At 39.3% G+C, this 26303-nt stretch overlaps 2 protein-coding genes across 2 annotated transcripts; both read left to right on the forward strand.

Moving 5' to 3' along the window:
- Nucleotides 1-957: 957 nt before the first annotated feature.
- On the forward strand, nt 958-8791 carry pa2g4b (proliferation-associated 2G4, b). The gene is made up of 16 exons (XM_063881963.1): nt 958-1195; nt 3097-3225; nt 3310-3415; nt 3529-3598; nt 3717-3809; nt 3900-3963; nt 4072-4150; nt 4245-4323; nt 4413-4546; nt 4650-4744; nt 5508-5635; nt 5730-5783; nt 5877-7867; nt 7964-7990; nt 8236-8258; nt 8469-8791. The coding sequence occupies exons 1-13, from the start codon at nt 1108-1110 to the stop codon at nt 5934-5936; spliced, it is 1179 nt and encodes a 392-aa protein (XP_063738033.1). The 5' UTR covers nt 958-1107; the 3' UTR covers nt 5937-7867; nt 7964-7990; nt 8236-8258; nt 8469-8791.
- Nucleotides 8792-12149: 3358 nt separating this feature from the next.
- On the forward strand, nt 12150-26008 carry esyt1a (extended synaptotagmin-like protein 1a). The gene is made up of 31 exons (XM_063887653.1): nt 12150-12966; nt 14115-14156; nt 15326-15460; nt 15669-15742; nt 15955-16027; nt 16118-16207; nt 16310-16365; nt 17049-17169; nt 17373-17549; nt 18147-18229; nt 18403-18451; nt 18726-18815; nt 19547-19642; nt 19734-19805; nt 19882-19968; nt 20233-20382; nt 20914-21096; nt 21278-21454; nt 21542-21624; nt 21716-21764; nt 21849-21938; nt 22453-22548; nt 22762-22833; nt 22929-23015; nt 23136-23282; nt 23862-23977; nt 24092-24184; nt 24283-24414; nt 24498-24603; nt 24725-24774; nt 24898-26008. Exons 1-31 carry the CDS (start codon nt 12643-12645, stop codon nt 24923-24925), a joined length of 3228 nt encoding a protein of 1075 aa, XP_063743723.1. The 5' UTR covers nt 12150-12642; the 3' UTR covers nt 24926-26008.
- Nucleotides 26009-26303: the final 295 nt, after the last annotated feature.

Here is a 26303-nt window from a genome sequence, read left to right on the forward strand (position 1 = left end):
ATGTGAACGCATCAGTTACACACTCCCGCGCGATTTGGTCGGAGGACAATCAAAGATGATCAGCGAAGTGAGAGTTCAATGCTTCCTTTTTCCGTTTCCGTTCGAACGCAGTTAAAGGCTTTAATGGGTTTACGACAGTGTATTGCGTAATCTAGTTTAGAAGGATTTAGCAAGCCCTTTTAAAATGTTGATAGTTGCACTAACTGTGTTGCCTATCAGATCAAAAATAATATGTACTATATAAACTGTATCCTAAGAGTAATAGCTTGGCTGGTACATCTCCATTTTCTTAATTTCATTTAAATGGGATCTTTCCCTTTTTTTGATATTCAGATTTTTTCTCACATTAATTATAACCTTTTCATTGTGTTACAGGCCTGAGCTTGATAAATAGGGAACAGATAATATACGTGTAAATAATAATAATTAAAAAACGTAAGTCTCTTGGAATCATAAACAGACATATTATAAAACACTTGGAGACATAAACACACATTATAAATATCTGAGAACCATAAACACAAATATTAAACATGTCTTAGAATCAAATATATATATATATTTTTTATATATTAATCATTTACATACCTACGTAAGCTTTTCAGTCATATTAACTTCTTCCGTAATTACGAATTAAGTGACTTAGATCATGTGAGTAAGTGATTAGTATTGCCATACATTTATAAAACTTCTTTCATTTCCTTTTCTTTCTTTTTTTGGGGGCATTTCCTCAGTTTCCTCAATATCTAATAGCATCTCTGACACATATACTTTTTAGAAATGTCATAGCCAGAAGGAATACATTAACAGCTATTAGTCAGCATACTTTGGTGTTGGCTAATGGCTATGAATACTTGTGTATGGTTTAATTTTAAACACAGAAGATGTGATTTAAAATATGCCACTTGCCTTTTTCGGGTGTAACACGACGACGTTATACCGTGAACAATCTTGACCGCAGAGTGTATCTTGGGCAGCAGGCGGGATCTAGAGCTGTGCCTGCTGGAGTCGGGCGGGCCGATCGGAGAGCAGCGTGGTCTGTACAGTGACTGACTGACATCCGCCGGGCAAAAAGTTACTCTAGACTTCGCAGACAACACTGCCAACATGTCTGGAGATGACGATGCACAGGAGCAGACCATTGCCGATGACTTAGTTGTCACCAAGTATAAGATGGGGGCCGAGATTGCGAATCGTGAGTGAAATGCCGCTTTAACGCACCGTTTTGACTGTCGATAAGTATCAGGACCCGTGTGATGTTAGCTAGCAGTGTTAGCTAGCAGTGTTGGCTAGTCATACCCAGGCAGCTGTTTTGCCATGTGCCGCATCAGTACCAGTTGCAGATCATATTAAACGGCGGGCCTTTATTTAATGTGAACAAAACATAAAGCGTGTTATAGCTAGTAATGTTATGTGTAGTTCTTATTTAACATGTCCCTTGTTTGTTTAAGGACCCATTGCTGTCAACTTAGCCTGGTGGGCTAGCTGAGCAGCTATGTGGCTTAGCTACCTCACTAGCAAACGTTAGCTAGCTGCAACTGCTAACGTAACGGATAACAATGACAAGTGCTCAACTGAACAACAATATGGGCATGTTTCACAGACTGAGTAGCCGATATTTAAATATAAACATACAGGGCTTTTAAATTGTGATGTATAAAAGCGTTATGTAACTTGGGAAACTGGAAATCTGGTTGTTTTTAAGGTGTCATTTAAAGTCACAAGTAAGTTAAGCTAGCGTGAGTTAAATAACCGCTACTCCGTGTTCAACTAAAATTACGTATTGAACTAAATCACGTTCTACATGTTTAGTGACCAACATGAATCGTAAATGTTGCTAAACATACTGTTATTACATTTCGTTCAAACAACTATAGTATTTGAAGACCACGTGTATGCACACAACATCATTAGTGTGCAATTAATAGTTCACCTTGAAGTGTGTTTAATGGGATTCAAATCTAAATTTAACACACCTAAAAGCATCAGTCTTTTGCCCTCATGGCTAAAGGCATATCAATATTTCAGATTTTTTTAGCATCCCAAACACAAGTATAACATTTTTACATTTTATTAATAAAGTTAAAATGCATGTTTAACATGCTTTTTCATAGTCTGCACCTTCACACTCAAAGGTTACTCACACACCTGTCAGCTGCCCTAGGGTCTTTGGTTGGCAGTCTATAGATTGAACAGCTGACCTTTGTGCCAGTAAAGTTTAAATACACCTATAGTAAACCCTTCACATGTTTGCCACTGTGAATCTGAACTAAACTCATCTCAGATAATGTATTTGTGTTGTTAGGTAAACACTTAATTAACTTCCTCTTAAAAAAAGACAGCCTCAAAATATCCAATGTTCCAATTATCCTCATCTTTACTGAACGAAAATCATATTGCTCAGTATACATTTTTCCTTCCCAGTCTGTCCTTTGACCCCTGCTAGATTGTGGAGATGATTTCATCTGTAGGGTCTTTACATCAGGGTTGCATAAATGACACCCTGTGTCCTTGTGATTTTGTATTGTAATTTATCACAGCTGATCTATTTATCTGAAGTTAAGACATCTAATTTACCACTAGCATTATGCTGTTTCTAGCTGATGTACAGCTGTCAGACAGTCTGTCAAATGTTTGTTTTCTACTTGATGTAACTCCAGCTTAGTCCATATCAAATGAGTTGTTCACAGTGTAATGATGCTCTAATGCTGTGGACACACACTATCCATTAATTGAACCCTGAACAGTGAACAAGAGTCTTCTTTTAACAAACCGTGCTATGTTCCCACAGTGGTGTGAGCCTGGCGCCTGTTTAAAAATATACAAACTGTACTACTGCTGGAATGATATGGGATTAATCAAAGAAATAAATAGAAAATACATTGTTTAGAACTGGGGGTTTTATGAATGAAGAGCTTAGAAAATGTTGTTGGAAATTTCATAAATGATAACGTTAATTAAAAAAAATATTAATCAACTGACCTAGACATAATCATTCAAATAACCAATGATGCAAACATTGATTAGTTGTAGCCCATGTGTACTTGTGTTACTGACCTACTATTTAAACTTCATCATTTTTCTCTTGTCATGCAGAGGCTCTGAAGACAGTGGTCGAGGCAGCTATGCCTGGAGTCTCTGTTCTCAGCCTGTGTCAAAAGGGAGATGCCTTTGTCATGGCAGAAACTGGGAAGATCTTCAAGAAGGAAAAAGACATGAAGAAAGGTATGTCTATTGTAGTATTTCGTCAGTCATCATCAATGTCTCTACGTCAGCAGTCTCCTCATTCACCCTCTTTTTTTCTCGTAGGTAGTGCTTTTCCTACTTGTGTTTCCGTTAACAACTGTGTATGCCATCATTCCCCTCTGAAGAGTGACCCTGATGTCATACTGAAGGACGGAGACGTTGTCAAAATGTAGGCTACACAATGTTTCCCTTTTTCCATCCTGTGTACGAGATACAAATAGATTATATTGTATTTGCAGATACTTTCTCTGGCTCATGTTTTCCCGTTCTGTTTGTACTCAGTGATCTGGGTGTGCACGTTGATGGCTTCATCTCAAATGTGGCTCACAGCTTTGTTGTTGGAGTGACCAAGGTTTGTAGTCAGTGTTGAATTATACCTGCACTGTTAGTCACACCATTAACAGCTAGTAATACTTTGCTAAGTAACCTCTTATATCTAACTAATACACTTTACTTTTGTGGTACCTCAGGAAAACCCACTGACGGGACGCAAGGCTGACGTTCTCAAAGCTGCACACCTGTGTGCTGAGGCAGCTCTTCGTCTTGTTAAGCCAGGAAACCAGGTAAACGTCAACCACCGTGACCACTGATTTTAGCCACACCATGATTGCTTTTTCTTCAATTTATAAATATAATTACCTCTCTTCCTTCAGAACTCCCAGGTCACAGAAGCCTGGAACAAGATTGCAAAGTCATTCAAGTGCTCCCCTATTGAAGGTGGGTGTTATTGAACATTTGCATATTCAATACCTGTGATACCAATGGTATACATTTCCGATTGTAATTTGACCAGCTTGACTCAGCGTATTGGTTCCATCTGTGCAGGGATGCTGTCCCATCAGCTCAAACAACATGTGATCGATGGGGAGAAAACAATCATCCAAAATCCAACAGACCAGCAAAAGTGAGTTCACTCAACCAGTGCTTCCTGTCTAACCAAATATTAAACCTCTTGGGTGTTTTTAACAGTAGAGGATCTTGTCACTTTGTTTTTGTAGAAAGGACCATGAGAAGGCTGAGTTTGAAGTGCATGAGGTATATGCAGTGGATGTGCTCATTAGCACTGGAGAGGGAAAGGTGAGAGGAAACTTGGTGTTAATGTGATTTGATTCTCTTAATTTTGATAATTGCTTAATAGCATAATAATATAATGTTTTGCAACACAGGCAAGGGATGGAGGTCAGAGGACCACCGTTTACAAACGAGACCCCAACAAGGTGTACGGCTTAAAGATGAAAACATCTCGTACATTTTTCAGTGAGATGGAGAGACGCTTCGACACAATGCCTTTCACTCTGAGGTAGCAAACCTAAAACTGCACATAAATGATAATACTTGAATTTTTTCTTTGATAAAAGAGAAGTTTCATCCACTCACTTTCATTTCTTTGTATGTGTCACCAGAGCGTTTGACGATGAAGGCAAGGCCAGGTTGGGTGTGGTGGAGTGTGCCAAACATGAGCTGTTGCAGCCTTTCAACGTGCTGCATGAGAAAGAAGGTGAGTGGAACAAAAGTGCTGTAATTAAGGGCTTAGTAGTAAAAAAAAAAACGTAATAAGTTTTATATGGGAACAAAATAAAGTGAGAGCTGAATGTTTCTTTGGAAGACTTTACTTGTACTTAAATCTGTATGCCAGGATGATTCATTATTTGCTTGTTGTTCTGTGTCTTTGAGCAACTAGTGGACCATACATGCAATTATATCCTCTGGTATATGCCCTCAAAATAAAAATATGTATGAATGTAACAGGAAGTGTCAGGAAACATCAGTTCATAAGAGTTCCATTTAGGACTTATTTTGTTGATAATTAGATTTGCCCATAAAAGTACAAAAGAAAAAAATGAAAAGCATCCACAACATCTCTCAGCCCAAGGTGACTTCCTCAGATGTCTTGATTTGTTTGACCAACTGTCCAAAAGAAAATATATTACATTTTTTATCATGTAGACGATATCTTCCCTGTCCAATGGAAAATAAAGTGATCAAGTATACGGGTGTCCTCAAACTGTCAGACCGTATTATATTATAGAAAATTGGTTTGCGGTGTAGAAAACCTCCCGCAGTGACAGTAGTCTCAAGCCCTGACGGTACCTGTAGTATGGCGTTTTTAGGATGAAGGCATTGACTGGAGTGTCTGTTCTCATGACATATCTACCATTGTGTCCATGTCTTATGTTGCCCAGTGAACTGTAACATTTGGAGGTTAGAATTGAGACAAAGTCAGACTGTGTAATGCAACTTTCAATCTGTTCTTTGTCCAGGTGAATTTGTTGCCCAGTTCAAGTTCACTGTACTGCTCATGGCCAATGGACCTCTGCGAATCACAAACAGCCTGTTTGATCCAGAGCTCTACAAGTCTGAGTATGAGGTGGAGGACCAAGAGCTGAAGGTAAAATGTGCTACAGTTCAAAGCTATTGTGTGTTGAGGTTTTGTTTCAGGATATGAGATTCATTGTTGTCTTTTTTCTTTTTACCATTTAAAGACTTTGCTTCAAAGCTCAGCCAGCCGCAAGACTCAGAAGAAGAAGAAAAAGAAGGTGAGTTACAGGGGAGCATTAAAAAATACTTGCTCCAAATGTTTTCCTTTTCAATTTCAATCATTGTTAATTTTTGTGTTTTTTATTTTAAAGGCCTCAAAGACTGTTGAGAGTGCAACCGGACAGGCGATGGAGACCGAAGCTGCAGAATAAAATTGTCTTGCAGACATGTGATGACCCAAAGAACAGACGTCATGAATCCTTCTGTCCCAGCTGTCTGAGGCACTTGCGGGTATAGCCGCTGTGAATACCTCTGAATCTAACTGATGTCAGTTTGGGATGATGCTGCTCCTAAATTCTGTCACTCCACATATAACCAGACACGCAAACACACACACACACACACACACGTACATCCCTAGTAAATCTCATTGTCCTTGAGACAGCCTCTCCTCTCAGCAGTGGATAATTCTGCTACAAAAGAGGATGTTTTGAGAAAAAAGCCATAATAGTCACTGGAACATTTAACCATTCGACTCTCCTTGAGCCTTCGTCCCTTTCTCCACATAACTGTAGTGAAAGATGGAAAATAAAATGAGTTTGACAGAGCGGCCAAGGATGATGAATGCACAATTCTGTGTCAGCGTAATTGTGTGGCATTCGGATAAATTCCTTGAGGTCATAAACCTGAAGCCATGCCTTTTGAAATGAGTGTTAAGTTGTGGGCAGAAATGTATAACATCTGTCTTGAACCTTGAAGTTTTAAGCATGACATCATTATTATTGATTGACAGTCACGTTAATTAACGCATTTATACTGCTCTCGCTTAGTCCGTCTACTCTAGTACATTGTGTACACTTCTAGGAATAAACTGTAGGTTACTCAGCTAATAATTTCTGAAACTGACAATTTAAGACCTTGTAGTTGAGCAATTTAACTAGTAAAAAAAACAATTTCTCAGTTGTGGATGGTCTAACTCCTGCCAAGGGTTCAGCATTCAGTCCTCTGGTGCCACCATCGAGTCTGTGTTTACATAAGAACTCCATACCTGATGAATAATGGATGATTTTGTAAAACAAATCCTAGTTTCAGAGACTATTTTTGGAAACATTAAAAAGCCACCTGACATCATTTGTGTAGTTGTCTCTTTTGACTGTGTATTCAGCTAATTGTGTTGACGAAAAGGGTTGTTTTGTTATGGTTTTGAATACTAATGATCAACCCTCAAATAAAATGAATGTTATTTCATTGCATAAATCAATCATCAACCATAAGACTGGTACAGAGTTAAAGGGCTGCTGGAATAAATAAGGAATCATCTATTATGAAGACGATTTTGGGGAATATGACTACAACATATTGAGATTCTGTGATAATTAAATCCTAAATATACTTAAACTCTGAACCGGGAACTTGTAAGAGAACAGTAAAACAACCAGCATTAACGTATGTACTACAAACATACTTGTTTTGGTTGAGAGAGGACGGTAGAATGTATTTGACATGAGGGTATAAATAAAAAACTATATTCTTAAAGCCTTTTTCAAATATTTGTTTTGTTTCATAAAATAATTTACTTTTTATAAATGCTCTGTTTCAGCATGAAGGTCTTAATGCAGTATGAAAGCCTTCAGCACTGCTGGTAAAACATTTTGGATGGGAAAAATTCTGAATCATCAGTATTTACCTTCTATTTAGTTTCTTGTTGGTCTATAAGAGCGCACTAGGCCTAAAAATTCCGACACACAACACAATAAATATAAAAAAGACTTAAGTTCATGACTTATAAATGCTAGCTAGGGCCCTAAAGATCATGTATTTTAATCAATATAGTATTACTAATCACCTGAGTAACATTTTCTACTTATATATAATAGGCTTAAACATTTCATATATTTTTATAATTTATATTTTATTTCTGTGGTCAGTACAAAGTTATGCAGAAATAATAAACCGGGACACTGGACATGTAAATCACATTAAAGGCTACAGCAATGGTTTGACACAAGCAAGTATTTTTCTTTCTAGAAAACTACATTTCCCAAATTTTCCCGCGGTCCAATTCAGATGACGTGTAAAACCACTATAAATACGACGTCGCCAAGTTATGACGTTCTTCGTGGAGACGATTCCTTAGCGTTTGGTACGTGAGTCCTCAGCTGCTGATCACAATCCAACTGAATCTTTGTGTTTTTGAATCAATCCAACTAATCCTTCACATGTTTTCTTCTCCTTTTAGCTTTCTCGTCTCGACATGAGAGCTAAGGTTTGTATTTTATGTCTGTATGATTAAATAATCATTGTTCCTGGTGGTGCTAACTTTAGCGAGCTAGCCAGTTTGAGCATGTCGACGGCCCAGCACAGCATGTACACCTGATTTTAGTTTTACAAATTGTATTTTACCATTTCTATGTCACGTTTAACCACCGTTGCGAACATGTGCTTGTGTTTTAAGACAATGCATTTTACCTAACCGAGTCATTTAACGTTGTCTGTCTTTTATTTTTACAGTGGAGGAAGAAGCGCATGCGCAGGTAAGACTTGATGGCGCATGTCTTTTAATGCAATAGTATTAGGGTAACTTTAGTCATCATACATTTAAGTAAAGAGCCAAAGATGGCTTGACTTTAGTTAAGAAACATGCAAAAATTAGGAATTGGACAATATACAAAATGCACATTAAGTCTACCATTACAGCATGTTTAAGGAATTTAGTCTGATTGCATCTTGTAAACATTTTTCAGACTGAAGCGTAAAAGGAGAAAGATGAGGCAGAGGTCCAAGTAGGCTGTCTTCTTCGCCATGGCTGACAGCACATGTTGTGAAACAACCAGCCCGGTGAGCAGCTGAAGACCCTGACCAGGACCCTCCCGGTGTCAAGTCTGTCAGTGGAGCCCAAACCAACACGAGGCCGTGGAGCTGCAGCAGCTGATATATGCTGGAGCACTGATTCAAAACCTGCTGGATAACAGGCTTTTCCTCGGGGACATTCTGGACTCATTGTTCTTAATTCCTCAACTTTTGTCTTTTGTTTATACTGTGATTAAAGGTTTTGGTTTCTAAATAATGGGAAGATCTTGTGTCTTTTTTTTTTTTACAAGCTGTTTGCTTACAAGGAGGTGCCTTTCCCAGGTGTTCCTATAATTGGCGGCAGTAGAAGTACTTGGATATTTTAGTAGATTTAAAAGTAGCAGCACTACAGTGTAAAAAAGGTTGAATTGTGAACTGTTTTAAAATCTTAAACTTAAAGGATCAAAATGCACCATTATTTCAAGTACTCTTATTGAATGACACATTTCAGGATTGTCCTAGTGGACATAGTATGGAAGTAATGTGTGCATCATTTAAGAGGTGCAGTTGGTAAAGGTAACTCAGAACTTTATAAACCTATGGGTTTAATCTGGTAGTGCATTGCATGGATGACAATGAGATTTGACAACTATTCCAAATGCTAAACTGGGTAGTGTTCAGACACTGCAGTGCCTGTTCATTTGTCATGGTTAAATGTTTTCAAATCCCTGCTTTGAAAAAGGAATATTAAGCCAGTGGTAACAACAGTGACTGGCTGCTTCAACCTCAGAGAGCAACTGAGCAGTTGTCGGAACATCCTTAGGTAAAAAAATCGTCTTGTAAGTGTGTTGTGTTTGCAATGGTCATTTTAATGAGTGGAGCTTATTTGAACCACTAAATATAGTTCAGGGTAGTTGAATGAGCAAAAATGGCCTCTGATGGAAAGCTGTGGGTGAATTCATCTTAAAAGCATTTCAGATTCCATCCACATGTTATGCCTCGAGTGGGTGAGTGAATGCATTAACCTTTTTATGAGGCTCAGTCAAGGAAAAACAACTCTAATATATTGTAATATTTACCCTTGAAGGCGGTCCAATCATTCATCCTGTCCTGAGCCAAGGTGATTCAAATCAGGCTGTTACTGGAAATAACCTTAAAGGGATTCCTTTTCTTTTACAAACTGATTCTTTCACATGAACTGAGAATACCCTATATTTAATACATCATGTTTAATAGAACCACAAGACATGTTTCCCTTAAGGCAGAAAAGTGCACTACAATGCATTGTCTAAACAGGACCAAAGGCTCTCCTAAACATTGAGTTCTATTTGTTCTAATTTCCAGACAAGAAAAATTGAAGTAGACTTTATCAGGTATTTAAATAATTTCAATGTATTCCACCTATGTATATATTTTACAACCTTAAATCTTTGTTGTTATTGTAAATATTCTTCTCTCTTTTTGCACTATTTTATTTATCTTATTTGCACCATGTATATTGAATTGTTGGAGGAGCATGGGATATAAGATTTTCATTGCCAACATATACGTTATATGTATATGTTGGCATACGTATATGCTGTGCATATGACCAATACAAACTTGAAACCTTGAAGACATACCATGTGTGATCTTGTCAGTTATAGAGAAGCTTTAGTGTGCTCAGACAAGAAATGAATGATGCACAATATCATCTGTAGCTGTAATTTCATTTGCGATCCTTGTGTTTTGTCATCTGCTCAGGTGTTGTTAATGAAAGTGTGTGCTGGCAAAGCTCCAAGATCCTGTGTCTTAGCAGTGACCTTAAAAAGTGGAGCATATATAGGATCATCAATAGATTATGTAACACAAAGTGCACCGACTACACACTGCTTACATGTTCCAGTTCACTCAAGGCAGAATGTAATTTAACGTAGTGATTCTTACAGGCCGCTTCAACAGATGACAAAACTGTTGTTTGGAGGCAGCATAGTAAACACTCAACACTCACTTCAACTAGCCTCTGCTGAGTTTGCATCTGCAGCCTCTAAAAACATTTATAAAACAGATGTAAGAGCACCAACATTATCCTCTTTAAATAATAGCTTTTACTTCACTCAACGCATTTAGTAAATAAAGGAATCTTGTTACATAAGGAAAATGTTTAGAAGTATTGCTCATTGGAATAATTGGAATTCTGGCTCTTTCAGGAAAAGTAGTCACTAATTGTTGCAGATTCATACAATATAACTTTTGTCTACCTGCTGCCCTTTTAAATTTGCGACTATAAACCTATGCCAACACTTATTGGTAAAAATGGCAAATACCATCAGACCTCTATTTTACTTGAGCTTTGACCTGTGTTTCTTTACTGGACATGAGTTGTTTAAACATCACAGATTGACTTATCATCCCGTGACTGCTACTTCTGCTTCTGGAAAACAACACAGCGGATTTCAAAAGAAATGTTTTGTTATGAAGATGAAAGGATAATGTATGGTTGTTCCTTGTTGTTGATAGCGTGGCCTAACACATGAAATGTGTGTTACAGTTGCTTCCTGTGCGCTTTGGGGCGTTTTTGTGACAAATTTCTATCAAACAGTCCAGTGAAGCATGGTGAGTCATGATGTTACTGCAGAAAATAGAAACTAATAACTGGAGGCATAAAAAACAGATTATCAAACAGTTGGCATTTTAAAGGTAGATCACTGATGTTTACTGCCAACATACATTGATCGTAACCAACATTCAGATTTGGGAACTTAAAAAGACCGAGAGGGTCAGATAGCCAATAGGCCTATGTTTTATGAACACAGTCAGCTGCCAAGCAGAGAAACAAAACACAGTCATACCAGTTTGGAGGTTTACTATATCAACAACATGTGACAGAGGCATTACAATGTGGTGAAATTGTAGCACAAAGCTCCAACTACTTCTTTACAACCACAATGTTTAGATATCTGCCAAATCATTAGCAGAGCTTTAGCCTTCATACAGCCTATATAATTGCTGCATTGCACGATCATAGCATTACATAAACCTATCGTATTTAAGCTAATAGTCTCACTGAATGACTATAATGCAATCAAATCAAAACATTTTAATTATTTGTAGGTCTACTGTTTAAATGGTTGTGTTACGGCCCTAACTGGTTGTTGGTGTAACTGACTGCTGACTCTGTCCTCATGTGTCTGTTTGGATAAAGTTGTTGGCCTCTGTACAAATAAGCCTTCAGCTGTAATGCACTGTATCTAGGCAACCAGGGAGCCTGCTTTCAGTCGCCTAGCATAAATGAAGCTCTTTATAAAAAACGAGGAAACCCACCTCCCGAAATGCACCTGAATGACAAACCCCTAGTCTGGGCTACTGTAGAACCACCTGAAATGTACTGCGTAAATATTGCGTAGTGACATTTCGCGCACATCACGACTCTGCCACTTGGATTTCTTTTTAAAATGCTTATCACCACGGCAGCTGATGAATGAACATCCATAGAGCAGCCAGCTTACACCTTCCTGTCAACAGACCTGTTGGCGCTGTCACGCTCAGTTGTAAAGCTGCTGCATAGGACATGAGCACTTGCGCATGCGGCAGGGTTTGATCCGGGTGTGTGGACAAGATAACGGGTTGAGCAGCCTGTGCATTGACAGTGTCTACATCCTTTTGGGCGGAGTGGTTATTTAATTTACACTGTAATGATAGTACAAAAAAAGTGCCCTTTGGTGTCTTGAGGTAAAATTAACTGACGTTCACTTTGCACATGAGTCGCAATACGCTCCGCCTGAGTGGGTGAGTGACGCTCCAAGTTAATTCTAGGGTTTAGGTTTTTGCTGGATTTCATGTGAAGGAGGGATTGAAAAAGAGCCCGCCCCCCTCTCGGGTCCTGGTCTCTGCTTGCCCTGCTCTGTGAGAGAAGTGTTACACGTAAAAGAGAGTCGGAATAGCCCGCTTCAGTCCCCTACGGAACTTAGGGGGAGTGCAGCAGAGAAAAGCCGTGATCATGATTTCACCGACCGAAGCCCGCAGTTTATAGGTGATTTCCTCGATGGTTTCTGCAGGAAAACGCTGGTAATTCTTCAGTGCCACTTTGTCGCAGACGCAGTGAAGCTGAAGGCCAGCTAGAGCCAGTGAAGTCGAACGAATCGTGCGATGACAACCGCGGAGGCAGAGTCTGGCATGAGCGGAGGCACTGCGATCGCAGCCTCGGCCTTACCCAACCAGCCCGCAGGTGAACGAGCTTTGAGTGTGCTGTGGTCGTTTGCAAAATGCCTCGGTGCTCTCCTACCAGTGTACCTGGCCGGATATTATGGCTTCAGCATCAGTGTAGTGCTGTTCGGGCTGATGATCTACATGGGATGGAAACACAGTCGATTGGAGAAGGTGATGAGGCTCAAGTCTGCCATGTACCTTCTGGACGAGATGACTTTTACCACCGAGAAGGATTTCAGAGCCAAAAGGGATTTACGTCCCTGGGTAAGCACTGAACCATGGCCCGCATGCTTATTCTCTGCATGTTTGTTTCACCTGTCACATCTGCCTCCTCTTTAAGGCGGAACTTGAGCTGCACCTCAGTTTCTTTGCATCTCTGTGATAGGCTCTTACATGCATATTACTCATTAGCTGGGGCTTGCTCTTTAATTGTAAGATCCAGACTTCATCAAGTGAAGACATTCAGGCTAAAAAAGAAAAAGAGAATACCACTCCATTATACCCTCATACGTGTACATGTGTCCTGTTCATATCTTCCTCCTGTCCAAAACAAGCCCCATATTAAGACATTCCTAAAGTGCAGTGCCTGGAGAATAAATCTGTAGCTGCACTCAGGAATGTAAATTTAAATGTCAGATGAGGGTGTGGAAAGGTTGAAAGAATGACACTAGCACTGAGGAGATCTTACACTTAGTAGACAGTTAAAAGCATGTATTTTCTAAAAATATGTAAAATATATTTATATCTAGCAGAAGGAGAAATTCTCTGTGTTTTTTCCTGTTTCACTAGAAGCCTTTGACCTTATCTGGCTACAAAAAATGGGATGACTCATCAACTTATTTCAGAGCAGAAGCAGTGACCATGACCACCATATCTGGAGACAGCACGATAGAATAAACTGTGTGTGTGTGTGTGTGTGTGTGTGTGTGTGTGTGTGTGTGTGTGTGTGTGTGTGTGTGTGTGTGTGTGTGTGTGTGTGTGTTTGGGATAACAGGCCATATCTTCAGATCTCATGTCTTTGTGGTTTTAAAGGCAAGGCTGATGTGCACGTGGTTGATGGTTTCCTGCAATTTTCTCTAATTCATCTAAGTTGCTCAGCCTATGTTTTCTCTCTACTTTTAATTTAAATATGTGAACAGATACATTACATATTGTTTAGATAGAAAGTTAGTGAAATTGTTTCATCAAGTATAATTAATAAGCTACTGCAAGTATGCATGCTCTAAAATGACTCTCTAAAATAAATGACCCTATTAGAACCACTGTATCTACTTCAGGTCATGCCACACTACCAGAAAGATATAACTAAAATAATAATTTCAAGTGTGTAGCTCCTTTGCTCAGAGCTGGAGGACATTTTACACAGCAGTGTTGTATTGAGTTCATGCCTGACCTTTTTTTTTTGTTCACAGGTCAACTTTCCTGATGTGGAAAAGGTGGAGTGGCTGAATAAGGTATGTTTGTCCCTAACAGACTTAAATGTCAATCATCTTTTTCAACACACTTGTATAAAGACATACTGCTTTGCTTCATTCAGCTTAACTCTTCAAAAACAAGGATTCCAAGATAAAGTGTTCACGTTTCTCTTGAGTAACTCCCCCAGTAGCTGCAATGCCTCATATTATATATGGAGATAACTTGTGTGGACTTTAACTGACCCGGCTCCCTCTGCAGCCTCTCCATCCGAGCTGATTATCTCCCAGTATAATTAAGAGGAAGAGAGAGTGGCTCAGATCATATCTCAACGCTCTTTGTCTTTGTCAGTACAGTGACCTCACATCAGTATAGGGCAAGTGTGCATATGAATTCTAATAATACAAAGCACCCTTCTGGAGAGAAAAATGTAATGAACTTATTGACAGAAGCCCAGCTTATGGCAAGACTCATCTTTCAGCAGCCCACGTCTCTCCTCCGGGCCGCCTGACATGTGATCCAACTGCTCACACTTACCCTCCTCACTTGTAACAAACCCATATCAACCCTGAAATGTTCCCACCCTTTATTATATTTGACAGCTTGTAAAAATGGGAAGCTCCAAATAAAAAGACGTGGCAATGGCTGTGAGCAAAACAGTAAAAAAGCAGTTACACTCTTATCAGAATTATAGATGCTATTACTGATAAATAAATATATATAAATAAAGCATTAGCGGTTGTTTTTTCTTTTTAATTTGACTCCAAAGTGATTTGATTAATTCACTTCATAACCGCCCTTCTGAATTATTAATGGCTGAGCTATTGTTCATCATTTAGAAACTTGGTTTTTCGCTTCTCTGGAAAGCCTTTTCACTTCAAGACAAGTAGTGGCATTGTGAATTGTTAAGTGTGTGTGTGTGTGTGTGTGTGTGTGTGTGTGTGTGTGTGTGTGTGTGTGTGTGTGTGTGTGTGTGTGTGTGTGTGTGTGTGTGTGTGTGTGTGTGTGTGTGTGTGTGTGTGTGTGTGTGTGTGTGTGTGTGTGTGTGTGTGTGTGTGTGTGAGGGATATAGAAAGCGATTCTGTGCGTGATGATTATGGTTGCTCATAGAATTATTAGAACCAGTTTTGATAACTTGTATTCATTCATTACTTCATACTATCCTATGTGTCTTATGTATTACAAACATTGCATCTTATCTATCGTTTAGATCCTGCAGCAGGCTTGGCCCTTCATAGGTCAGTATCTGGAGAAGCTGCTGGTGGAAACCATCGCCCCATCCATCCGTGCCTCCAGCATTCATCTGCAGACTCTCAGCTTCACCAAGGTCAACCTAGGAGACAAGGTATCTGAATGGCCTGTCATAAACGCAGCAATTTAATTTGTAAATGTTTTACAATCAAGAAAATACAGTGGAAGGCTAGTCTCACTAGCCTGGTAATTACAAGCATAAAGATGGATAATTCATGAATGAATCTTCATATTGCTTATGTTATGGCATGAAGTTTATCAGTATTATTTACTTTGTTTAATAGCAGCTGTTGTGTTCACAGGCTTTGAAGGTGGTTGGTGTAAAGGCTCACACAGAACACGATAAGCGACAAGTTATGTTGGATTTGGACCTGAGGTAATGAATATTCATATTGTCTGTTTATAAGCACCCAGTCAGTCAAGTCAGGCACTGAAATATTTTTGAGTCACTTTGAACTGAGGACACTTGGCTCGGGCTTATCCTTTGTCAACAGAGCATTGTTTACACAGCTCTATTTTAATATCATAGCAGCTGCTTCACTTAAGTAAACATGTCTCTCTAGTTTATCCCTTTTCTACTTTTTGCAGCTATGCCGGTGATGTCGAGATAAATGTAGAAATCAAGAAGTACTTTTGCAAAGCTGGAGTAAAAGGAGTCCAGGTATGAGAATCAATATTAAGACCATCTGTACTGATAAGTGACAGTTAAGTGGCATGAAACATCCCTTCATGTTATATTTTCTTTTTGTAGCTTCACGGTAAGCTGCGTGTCATCCTTGAGCCTCTGATCGGAGATGTGCCGCTGGTTGGGGCCATCACAATTTTCTTTATCCGCAAGCCTGTAAGTGTGGCACCAGTGTGGCAATCAGAACCTCGTCTGATTTTGCACTGCATTGTTGTCTAAGGTTTACATCTCTGTGTTTTGTTTTTACCTGTGTCACAGAAACTGGACATCAACTGGACTGGATTAACTAATCTTTTAGATATCCCCGGGCTGAAGTAAGTTTGTATGATAGCGCTCTGTGTACTTAGATTTTAGTGTGCAGCCACATTGATCTGTCGTGTCTGTTTGGTGTTTTTTTTGTAATCGTTTTTTAATTAGGAGTGCCTGTTTGTGAAATCAGCTGATGAAGTTGGAAAGGTGCGGGTGGTGGACTTGATTGGGAATTGATTGATTAGAAAGATGGTTCATTATTTTTCCAATTACAGAGTTTTTCCTGGAAGTAAGATTAATTGGTAAACTAACTAATACAGTAGTGTCAGCATAACAATTTCTGTTAAGTGCTAGATCTGTGTTTTCACATCCCTTAAAGTTAAGTGTGGGAACATCCTATATTTTTGTTTCTGTCAACAGATCCTGTAAAAAGACTATATGTATTTTATGACTCCATGCATTTATGAAAATACAATGAAAGCATTGTCAGAGGTCTACATTTGTTTCTGACTCATCGATTTCCTCTGGTGATGCTTTAAATGACAATGTGTCATTATTTGTTAATTGTATTACTGTAGAACTGTCCTCATCTTTGCCCAATGGGAGTTTCCTGTTGGTTTCGTTGCCAAGAACATGAATATCATGTTTATTATGCATGTTTGTATTGTCAGAAGTAGTATATAGACTCTGTCTGTTTGTCTGTGTCCCTCCTGTGTGTCACCATCATCGCCCTCGCATTCATTTGCAGTGCCATGTCGGACACTATGATAATGGATGCAATAGCCTCCCACCTGGTGCTCCCCAACCGTCTCACTATTCCCCTGGTGGCCGACCTGCACGTTGCGCAGCTCCGCTCCCCTCTCCCAAGGGTAAATGTCTTAATTACGAATGGCCTGGACAAACATGGACCTACACAGACTGAAACTGTCCAAGCATATAAGTTGCAAGCAAACACATAGCCTGAGAGTCAAACAGCAAATTCACTTTGTGAAAAACATGGATCCATGTGGAGTGAGGAAGCTAGCTGACTAACATTTTAAAATGTTTTCCTGCATGTTTTTGCACATACTAGGGAGTCGTACGTATCCACCTGTTGGAGGCTGAGGACCTGACTGCCAAGGACACGGTCATCAAGGGCTTAATCGATGGGAAATCTGACCCATATGCCGTTCTGCGTGTAGGAACACAGATCTTCACCTCTCATCATGTGGACAGCAACCTGAACCCACAGTGGAGGGAGATGTATGAGGTAAGAAGAGGAGGGGAAATAAGACATACATCCCAAAATGAGCTGAATAAAACACAAGATGAATGACTTTGCCTTGATGTTTGAGTGATGCACTTAAAGTGGTAAAAGTAATAACTTGCTGCTGGTGTGTTAGCGTCAAAGGGGTTTTAAGGGAAGTGGTATAGTAGTTTGTCTGCCACATATTGAGAAACAGTTCTGTGGAGATTATTATCTGTTTCAGTGTAAGCAGGAAGATCCTCTTCTCGACAAAAGCAGCTTTTGCAAAAATGACTTGCTGGTTGTGTAACCCATTTGAACCCTTGAATAGATAACAAATGACTCTACTTAACACAAGAGTTAAACGTTTTTGCATTTGTGATTCTGTTTGCATGTCCTTGTGTTATTGTGCCATGTGTGGCTGTATCTATATTGGTATATCTGTTTTGTGTTTTTGTGATTATTTGTGTGTGTGTGTGTGTGTGTGTGTGTGTGTGTGTGTGTGTGTGTGTGTGTGTGTGTGTGTGTGTGTGTGTGTGTGTGTGTGTGTGTGTGTGTGTGTGTGTGTGTGTGTGTGTGTGTGTGTGTGTGTGTGTGTGTGTGTGTGTGTATGTGTGTCAGGTGATTGTCCATGAAGTACCTGGTCAGGAGTTGGAAGTGGAAGTTTTTGACAAAGACCCAGACCAGGATGACTTCCTGGGGAGGTAGCTTACTCATTCTCATTCATTTACTTGGTCTCTATGTGTTTCTCATGCCATTCACATCCCTGCTATTGCCATGGTGGGCCATGATTGGTTTGAATTAAAGCGTTAGTGTCTTTGATTGTTTGCTTCATTGATTCACTGTCTCTACTTCTCTTTATCTATCTCTTTTTCAGGGTCAAGGTGGATCTTGATATTGTAAAGAAGGCCAGAGTTGTGGATGATGTAAGTGTTATTGTACATGTTAGCCAAGATTCAGTATTTCAAAAGTCTGTTTATTACATTTTTCTCATCATATGATAATCAGCAAGCACAAGAATCTAGTTATTATGTTGTTTCACATCTGAAGAATACTGCAGTAATCCTGTTAGCATGGGACACTGCAGACCTCATGGACCTCCTCGTGATCTTCGCTAATCTTCTATTCCTGGCCAATCTAAAACACATCAGCCAGAGGAGGAAAAATATCTGTTAATAAATCTGTTGTTTTTATAAACAGTGGTTCAATCTGAGGGACGTCCCTTCTGGCAGCGTTCACCTCCGGCTGGAGTGGCTTTCCCTGCTATCCTCTGCTGACAGACTGAGTGAGGTGAGTCTGCTGTACAGCCTATTAGAACTGAATCTTAACGTTAATGAAGCAGCTGCAGGGCTTTGGATAGTGATGTGGACAAAATTGAAATCCTGATAAGGATCAGAGCATTATTTTTGTATTCAAATGCCATATTGTTTTGAGGATTTGGCAGTTTCAAAAACAGGTAATGCAATAAGAAAGGAAGATGACACACAAAAAAGTTATAATTTAACTTTTATATTTACCTAGAAAGTCTTCCCTGCCACTACTGTTCTAACCAGGAAACAATGACATGATAAGGAACATTAAAGAAGTTATAGATTGACAACAAACCAGATAACACAACATGTCCAACAGGTCAGCGTTAAATAAAGGAGGCATTGTTATAAAAAAAATATTGGTGTCCTAAAACCAATCCAAGGTGGTGCCATTGGGTTGGGATAAAAACTGCTTGATGCATCAGAGATTTTATGTTATCCTATCACCTGATGTCCATTGCTTTATGGGAGCTTATGTGATTGGTTTTACATATTTTTATAATGTGTTTTACGCATTTCATTACACTTTATGTCTTTTTGTTTAAGGGACTATTCCTTTAAGTTAAAGACTGAATTAAAAACACATTCTCCATTTACTTGTTATCAATAGTATGAAATAGTAGAATTGTGGCCCATGGTTCGTCATTTGGCTTTGAGTTCCTCAGGTAATTTTCCATACATCTTCAGTTGTGTTCATTGTTTTTCTAACAGGTGATCCAGAAGAACCAGAACTTGACCAGTAAGACGGCTGACCCTCCATCTGCAGCTATCCTAGCCATCTATCTTGATCAAGCTCATGCGCTACCCGTAAGATCATTCGGATTTCCGACTCCTTCGTTTTATGTCCATTTAATCCATTTAGTCTGTTACCCACTTCCATGTATTCACTATGTTAAAGATGAGAAAAGGCAACAAGGACCCAAGCCCAATGGTGCAGATTTCTATACAGGATGCAACGAAAGAGAGCAAGGTAATGAAAAACCCTTTTCTTAGTACACTGAACCTAACTCTGAGCATTATAATGAGTTTTTCCCTCTCCTCTGCAGACCTGCTACGGGACCAACAGTCCCGTGTGGGAGGATGCCTTTACCTTCTTTATTCAGGATCCTCAGAAACAAGACATTGACATTCAAGTAGGTCATTATGGCTAATGATTGAATATATTGATCGGGCTAGCTGCAAAGATTTTACATAAATTACTCCAACGGTGTCGAGGTCATTAGCACACATAACACTTTATTGATTTTTCCTTCTGCTTGAATACATTTTTCCTCTTATACTCCTTGTAATTTCTGTAAACGACACTCTCTTCTGTCTTTCTTTTTTTACCTATTCATGTCCCTTTTTCCTTCCTGAGATTTTGCTTTGTCCTAATTCCACATTTGTTTTTTAATCAGGTGAAAGATGACGACCGTGCTTTGACCTTGGGCAGTTTGACTATCCCTCTGACCCGTCTAATGGAGACCCCTGATCTCACCATGGACCAATGGTTTCAGCTGGAGAATTCTGGTTCTGCCAGCCGCATCTACGCCAAAATTGTTCTTAGGGTTGGTATTACACACAGAAACTATTTTTTGTGCATGGTCAGATGTGTACGGTATTGTTGTTAAAGATGATGATTTGAATTCCTGCACTGTTGCCAAGGATAAAACCAGCAACAGTATCTGTATAGATGACTTTGAAATCCTACCATGTCCAAAAGGACCACTTTGGCCTCAGGAAACTATCAAACACATGTTTCAGCATAACACCCACAGCCACCCTTCAACAGGTTGGCTATCAAATTAAAACTAATCTAGAATGGCTGTGTGTGTGTATCCATGGAAATTAGATCCTGTTGAACATAACACCCTGAAATGAAAGAATGCGGGATACTGGGGAGTTTATAAAGTACTACAGCAACTCTTAGGAGCAACTCCTCCCCTTCTCATGCCTTAGCATAACTAAAGTAGGCCATATACTTGTCTCCTTTCTGCCTCATCTTTCTATCCTTGTAAGAACATGCAATCCACATAAACAGAAACAGAAAACAAGAGACCTGTATTTAATTGAATAACTTGTTATTGGTTTCCTCCTAGATTTTGTGGCTTAGTGAGGACGCAACTCCTACAACTCCATCTCCTAGGCCTTTGAACCCTGGGCCTGGGATAGGTCAGGGGGGTATGACCTCAGAACTGAACCCTATGGGGCCCGGCGGGTTAGGTAAACCTCCACCAACACGACCACAGCAAACCACGCCCGACCCAGAGTTTGCAACTGAGGTAAAAATAAAGAGTCAAGCAGCTGCAGCTCCACCCAGTTTTTCTCACACACACACAAACAAACACACACACACACACACACACACACACACACACACACACACACACACACACACACACACACACACACACACACACACACACACTATGGTACCCTCACCTGCCCTTGTTTTGCTCACAGGGTGTGCTGCGGATCCATTTGGTGGAGGCCCAAAACCTGATAGCGAAGGACAACTTCATGGGGGGCATGGTGAAGGGGAAGAGCGACCCCTACGTTAAGATCCGTGTGGCTGGTATCACGTTCCGTAGCCACACCATCAAAGAAAACCTCAACCCTATCTGGAATGAACTCTATGAGGTATTACCTTTGTTTAATTGTTTTGTCCTTGACTAATAAAATGATTATGTTTTAGCCTGGATTTCATATTTTTCTTCTATGATTCAGGTGATTTTGACACAGCTTCCTGGTCAGGAGATCCAGTTTGAGTTGTTTGACAAGGACATTGATCAGGATGACTTTCTCGGAAGGTGAGCCAGGACCAACAAATAAAACTTTACAGAATATCTGGGAATATAATTAAATAGAAGGGGAAGTATTGAATGAATCCTCTCTTTGCAGGTTCAAGATTAACTTACGGGATATCATCAGCTCACAATTCATGGATACGGTAAGTGACACATACAGATCATATAACAAATATTATTTGTATTTATATTGTAACCTGGACATTTTGGTGCCACTCTTGTTACAGTGGTACACTCTAAATGATGTGAAGTCAGGCCGAGTTCATCTGGTGCTTGAGTGGCTGCCCAGAGTCTCTGACCTACCCAGACTGGAGCAGGTAAAACACTTAATTTCAACATTTTATTAAATTATTCGTTCAGTAATTATTTGATTAAATAGTACTCAACATTCAAACTCAGTTTAAAACATATCCCGTTGCAGGCTTGAGTAGAAACTTGTGTTTTTAAAGGTATTTCAATTGAGTCGGAGGAATGAAAAGCAAACTTTAAAAAATTCAACACCTAACCTTAAATTGATGCTTCTTTTATTGCAAGAACCTGCAGTGTTTTATAGCCTTGTTGGTGGCTTTAGCAGATACAAAATGTTTTAAATAAATAGGAATGAGAACAACTTGTACAGTGAGAAACTTGTTTTTGGTTCCAATAAGCAGTTAAGGTTACTAAATATGAATTTATCATTTAACAGATTATTTGTGTAGATTAGATTAGTTAGATCTAAACTCAAATCTTTCTTGGTAGTGTTACAAGGGATAATTTAACCACAACGTTGTTTTGCAAATTAAGTCTCACTAAACTCTCAATCGTTGTGTCTCTGTCTGTGACATAATACAGATCCTTCAGTTCCAGTCTCAGCAGTCGTACCATAACAAGGTTGTGCCATCTGCAGCTGTGCTGTTTGTGTATTTGGAGCGTGCCCATGGCCTCACGGTAAGATCATATCTATGGGTCCTTGGGGCACTATTTCTTGTTTATTATGGTTTGGGTGCACAATAGCTGCTTTTTGTAGCTGTGTTTTGCACAAGATACAGGTGCAATGTCATATGTATATCAAATGATTGGGGATGTAACATGTGCTTCAAATTGTATAGTTCCTATTGAGTACAGTTTTTAAATACAATTATTCTTTGCATGTCATTTCAGTTAAAGAAGAATGGGAAGGAGCCTAAAGTCGGGGCTGAGATTACCCTCAAAGGTGTTTCTTACAAAACCAAGGTAAGATCATTGCAACTTAGTTGAGACTGTGAATGCAACAAAAGAGTAATTCTGATTGAAAAGTCATTCAATTATTTTGCCTTTTCATTCCTCAGATTTGTGAGCGTTCCACATCCCCTCGATGGGACGAAGCCTTTCATTTTCTGGTTCGAGACCCCAGAGATGAAGCAGTCATAGTGAAGGTGATAGACATAAACATCACCGTGCAAGAATCCATATAATTTATAATGTCATACCTAAAAGATGAATTATAGTTTGAAATACGTTTTGATTTCCAGTTGTTTGTGTATGTTTGTTTCTAGCTCTCCCACAGTTGGGGCCAGGCCCTTGGGTCCTTCACACTCCCTCTCAGAGAGGTGATGATGGAGCCCGGCTTGGTGCTAGACCGCTGGATTAATCTGGATGGAGCGCTGCCAGAAAGCCAGATACTACTGAGGGCCACTCTCAAGGTACTGACAATATTTCATGCTTTCTCTACACTACCAATATGCTGCACAGTGTAACCATGTGAGTGATGCCCTGACTGGTACTGTATCACTTTCTCTTTTTTAAACCAGCATTAAAATGCACTGAGTACTGTATTATCATGTGCTGTACACTGAAGATAAAAGCCATCATGCACATGTCTTTGCATTTAGAAAAACTGTGTTTTGCTATGTAGGTAGTCTCAAAGCTGTGATGATTAAACTATGGGCTTCAAAAACATAGGCCTTACAGCACCTCTGAAAAATATGGAATTAAACATTACTCATTGTTAAATTCATACAAAAACATTGTGTAAAAACAAACAGTAGTAATAGTAATAGCTCTAAATGAATAAACACACATGGGTGTTTAAAATCATTTGACCCCAAATGCATTATATCTCTGTACCAGCACTGACTTTGGATTTCCCCTTCAAAAAAAGTTGCAATTTCAAGTCTTGCTGCATGGATAATCTGTAAAATAAATAAGTCTAATTATACAGACCAGTAATAGATTACTATACAGCAGCAATGTCATGCTGAACTATAATCTGTATCTTGTAGGTCTTGGACACTCAGCTGGCAGTGTGTCGTCGGGCCCCGGGGGATGAAGGAGAAGAAGTCATTCCCAGATGGGTTCCTTCTCATCTCGACCTCAGACGGAGAAGTGGATTTAACACGTGAGTCACACATGCGATTGGATGACATTTTTCTTTTTACTTCATACTATTTTTCCATAAATATTTAAAGAGATCATGAGGTAAATAATCACATTCACTGCACTTTGTGTTTAGAGCCGATAACGCAAACTCAGCAGGCCAGGTGAAGCTTACACTCAGCTACTCCATCGAGGAGAGCAAGCTATTCATCACCGTTCACGCCTGCAGGTCTCAATATAACATATTTTACCTCTTCTTTATCACATTTTTTATCTGATGCACTCCATACCATCACATGTTGTGAATGTCCTGCTGTAAACCCACAGAGCCCTGGCATCCTGCTCTAAGGACGGTGCAGACCCTTATGTTACCTTCATCCTGCTGCCTGACAAGAAGGCTACCACCAAGAGGAGGACTGCCACCAAGAAGAGAGACCTCAACCCAGAATTCAGCGAGAGGTAAGTAGGCAAAGTAAACTCATGATGGGGAATAACATTTTAGGATTTGATGTACTTATTTACTGTGCTTTTCTTTTCTGTAGGTTTGACTTTGACTTCTCTCTGGAGGAGTCCGCACAGAGAAGACTGGACCTGTCTGTGAAGAACAGCGTCTCCTTCATGAGCAGAGAGAGGGAGCTGATCGGCAAGGTATATAAAATTGTCAGAAATGCAGTTAGTTATTGCAGAGCATCGTGTTAATTCCTTTGTGCTGACTTGAATATGGCCAGACTTGAAAATATCATCTTTTGCATGTTCTTGTTGCCCACAGTTGCAGCTGGACCTGGACCAAATTGACCTGAAGATTGGTGTCACACAATGGTAAAAATTGAAAAAACTTCTGATCAATATAGTATAAAATATAGCTGTCAATAAATGTATGTTCATATATTTCTTTCTGCAAAATGCTTTGAACAACATATTGTATCCTTTCTGTTTTTCCAGGTACGATTTGGTAGCAGAGGCCAACTAAAGGAATCAATGGTTGGACTAAAGTAATATATAATGTTTGGTGTTGCTTCTGTGATCTGTGATCTGTGTGTTTGCATATTCAGCTTTAATGAAAATTTCCACCATCACTGAAGAAAAAAGTACAACATATATGCTCCACAAAAAATAGACCATCAATATTTAAGAAACTTTACATGTAGCTTGTCATCCGTAAAGTGTTCAAATCTGTGGTGAAATTGTGCTGTCCTGGACAGATTCTTCAGTAGAAAATTTTGGCTGAATAGATATTTGATAATAATGCAACTATGTTGCACAGCCTACCAAGTTTGTATGTGTTTAAAAGCATGTCAAAGCCCTTTTTGAATTGTATTCAGAAAAAGGGCTTGTGCTGTTGTCGATATCTGAGGTATGATATGTTTTATGGAATTACAGCATCCAATGCAACTAAAGACATTTCTTTGAATTTTAATTTTTTACAACTTTGAAAATAATTCCCAAGATTTTTTTGTTTATATATGTTTATATGATTGCCTTAAGTATTACAAAACTGTGCACAGTTTGTCAGTGTTTATGAAATTATGTTCCAAATGAAGTTTTATATGCTTTAACCAGAGCTTTATCAAAGTTGCTTTTATAAATCAAAGTATTACAAACCTAGACCCTCACATTTACCACTGAAAACAGAGGTATGATACTGTAATCAGAGTCTAAATCACTGTGCTTTTATGAAGAGAAATCTTTGTAGATACTGAAAACACATTGCCGGTGTTATTGCACCCGCGCTTCTTTATGTTTGTACGTGTTTGTGGCGCTAGAGGAAACAGGCTGAAGCTGTCGGCCATGTTTAGAGTTTATTTTCCAAGCAAAACAGTTTATGACCTTATAAAAAGCAAGCTGATATTGTACTTCAGCAGTGGGACAGCTCCTATGAACCACTGTGACCTCACCACAAAGGCCTGGGCTCTGATTTGTGGTGATGGAAAGAAAAAAGTGTTATAATTGTCATAACTGAAGAAGTAAAACTGCTGAGCTTTGACCTTATTTGATCGTATCATCATGTATCTGCTGAAATTGTTGATTAAAGTTTGCACTCTCATGAATCAAACCAGTGTTTGTTAAAGTTTTTTTTTTTTTAAACTACATTCACACTAATACTATACATATTATACTATAACATTTTAGGGGTTTGCAAATAAACGTCATACTCATATCTGGCCACCAGGTAGCAATAAAGTGCAGACAACCCTTCACTTTTCAGTCGAATTGATGTGGGCTCCCTGCCTGCAGATGTGAGGGGTGGGGAAACGGAGATGCGGTGATTGACAGGTCTTTGAACCAACAAGAGCGACGCCAGCCCCAGATAGGGCGGGGCTACAGAAGAAACCTGCCCTCTGAGTGGA

This window comes from Eleginops maclovinus, chromosome 1 (assembly GCF_036324505.1).
Source record: "Eleginops maclovinus isolate JMC-PN-2008 ecotype Puerto Natales chromosome 1, JC_Emac_rtc_rv5, whole genome shotgun sequence".
In the NCBI taxonomy this organism is placed as follows: domain Eukaryota; kingdom Metazoa; phylum Chordata; class Actinopteri; order Perciformes; family Eleginopidae; genus Eleginops; species Eleginops maclovinus.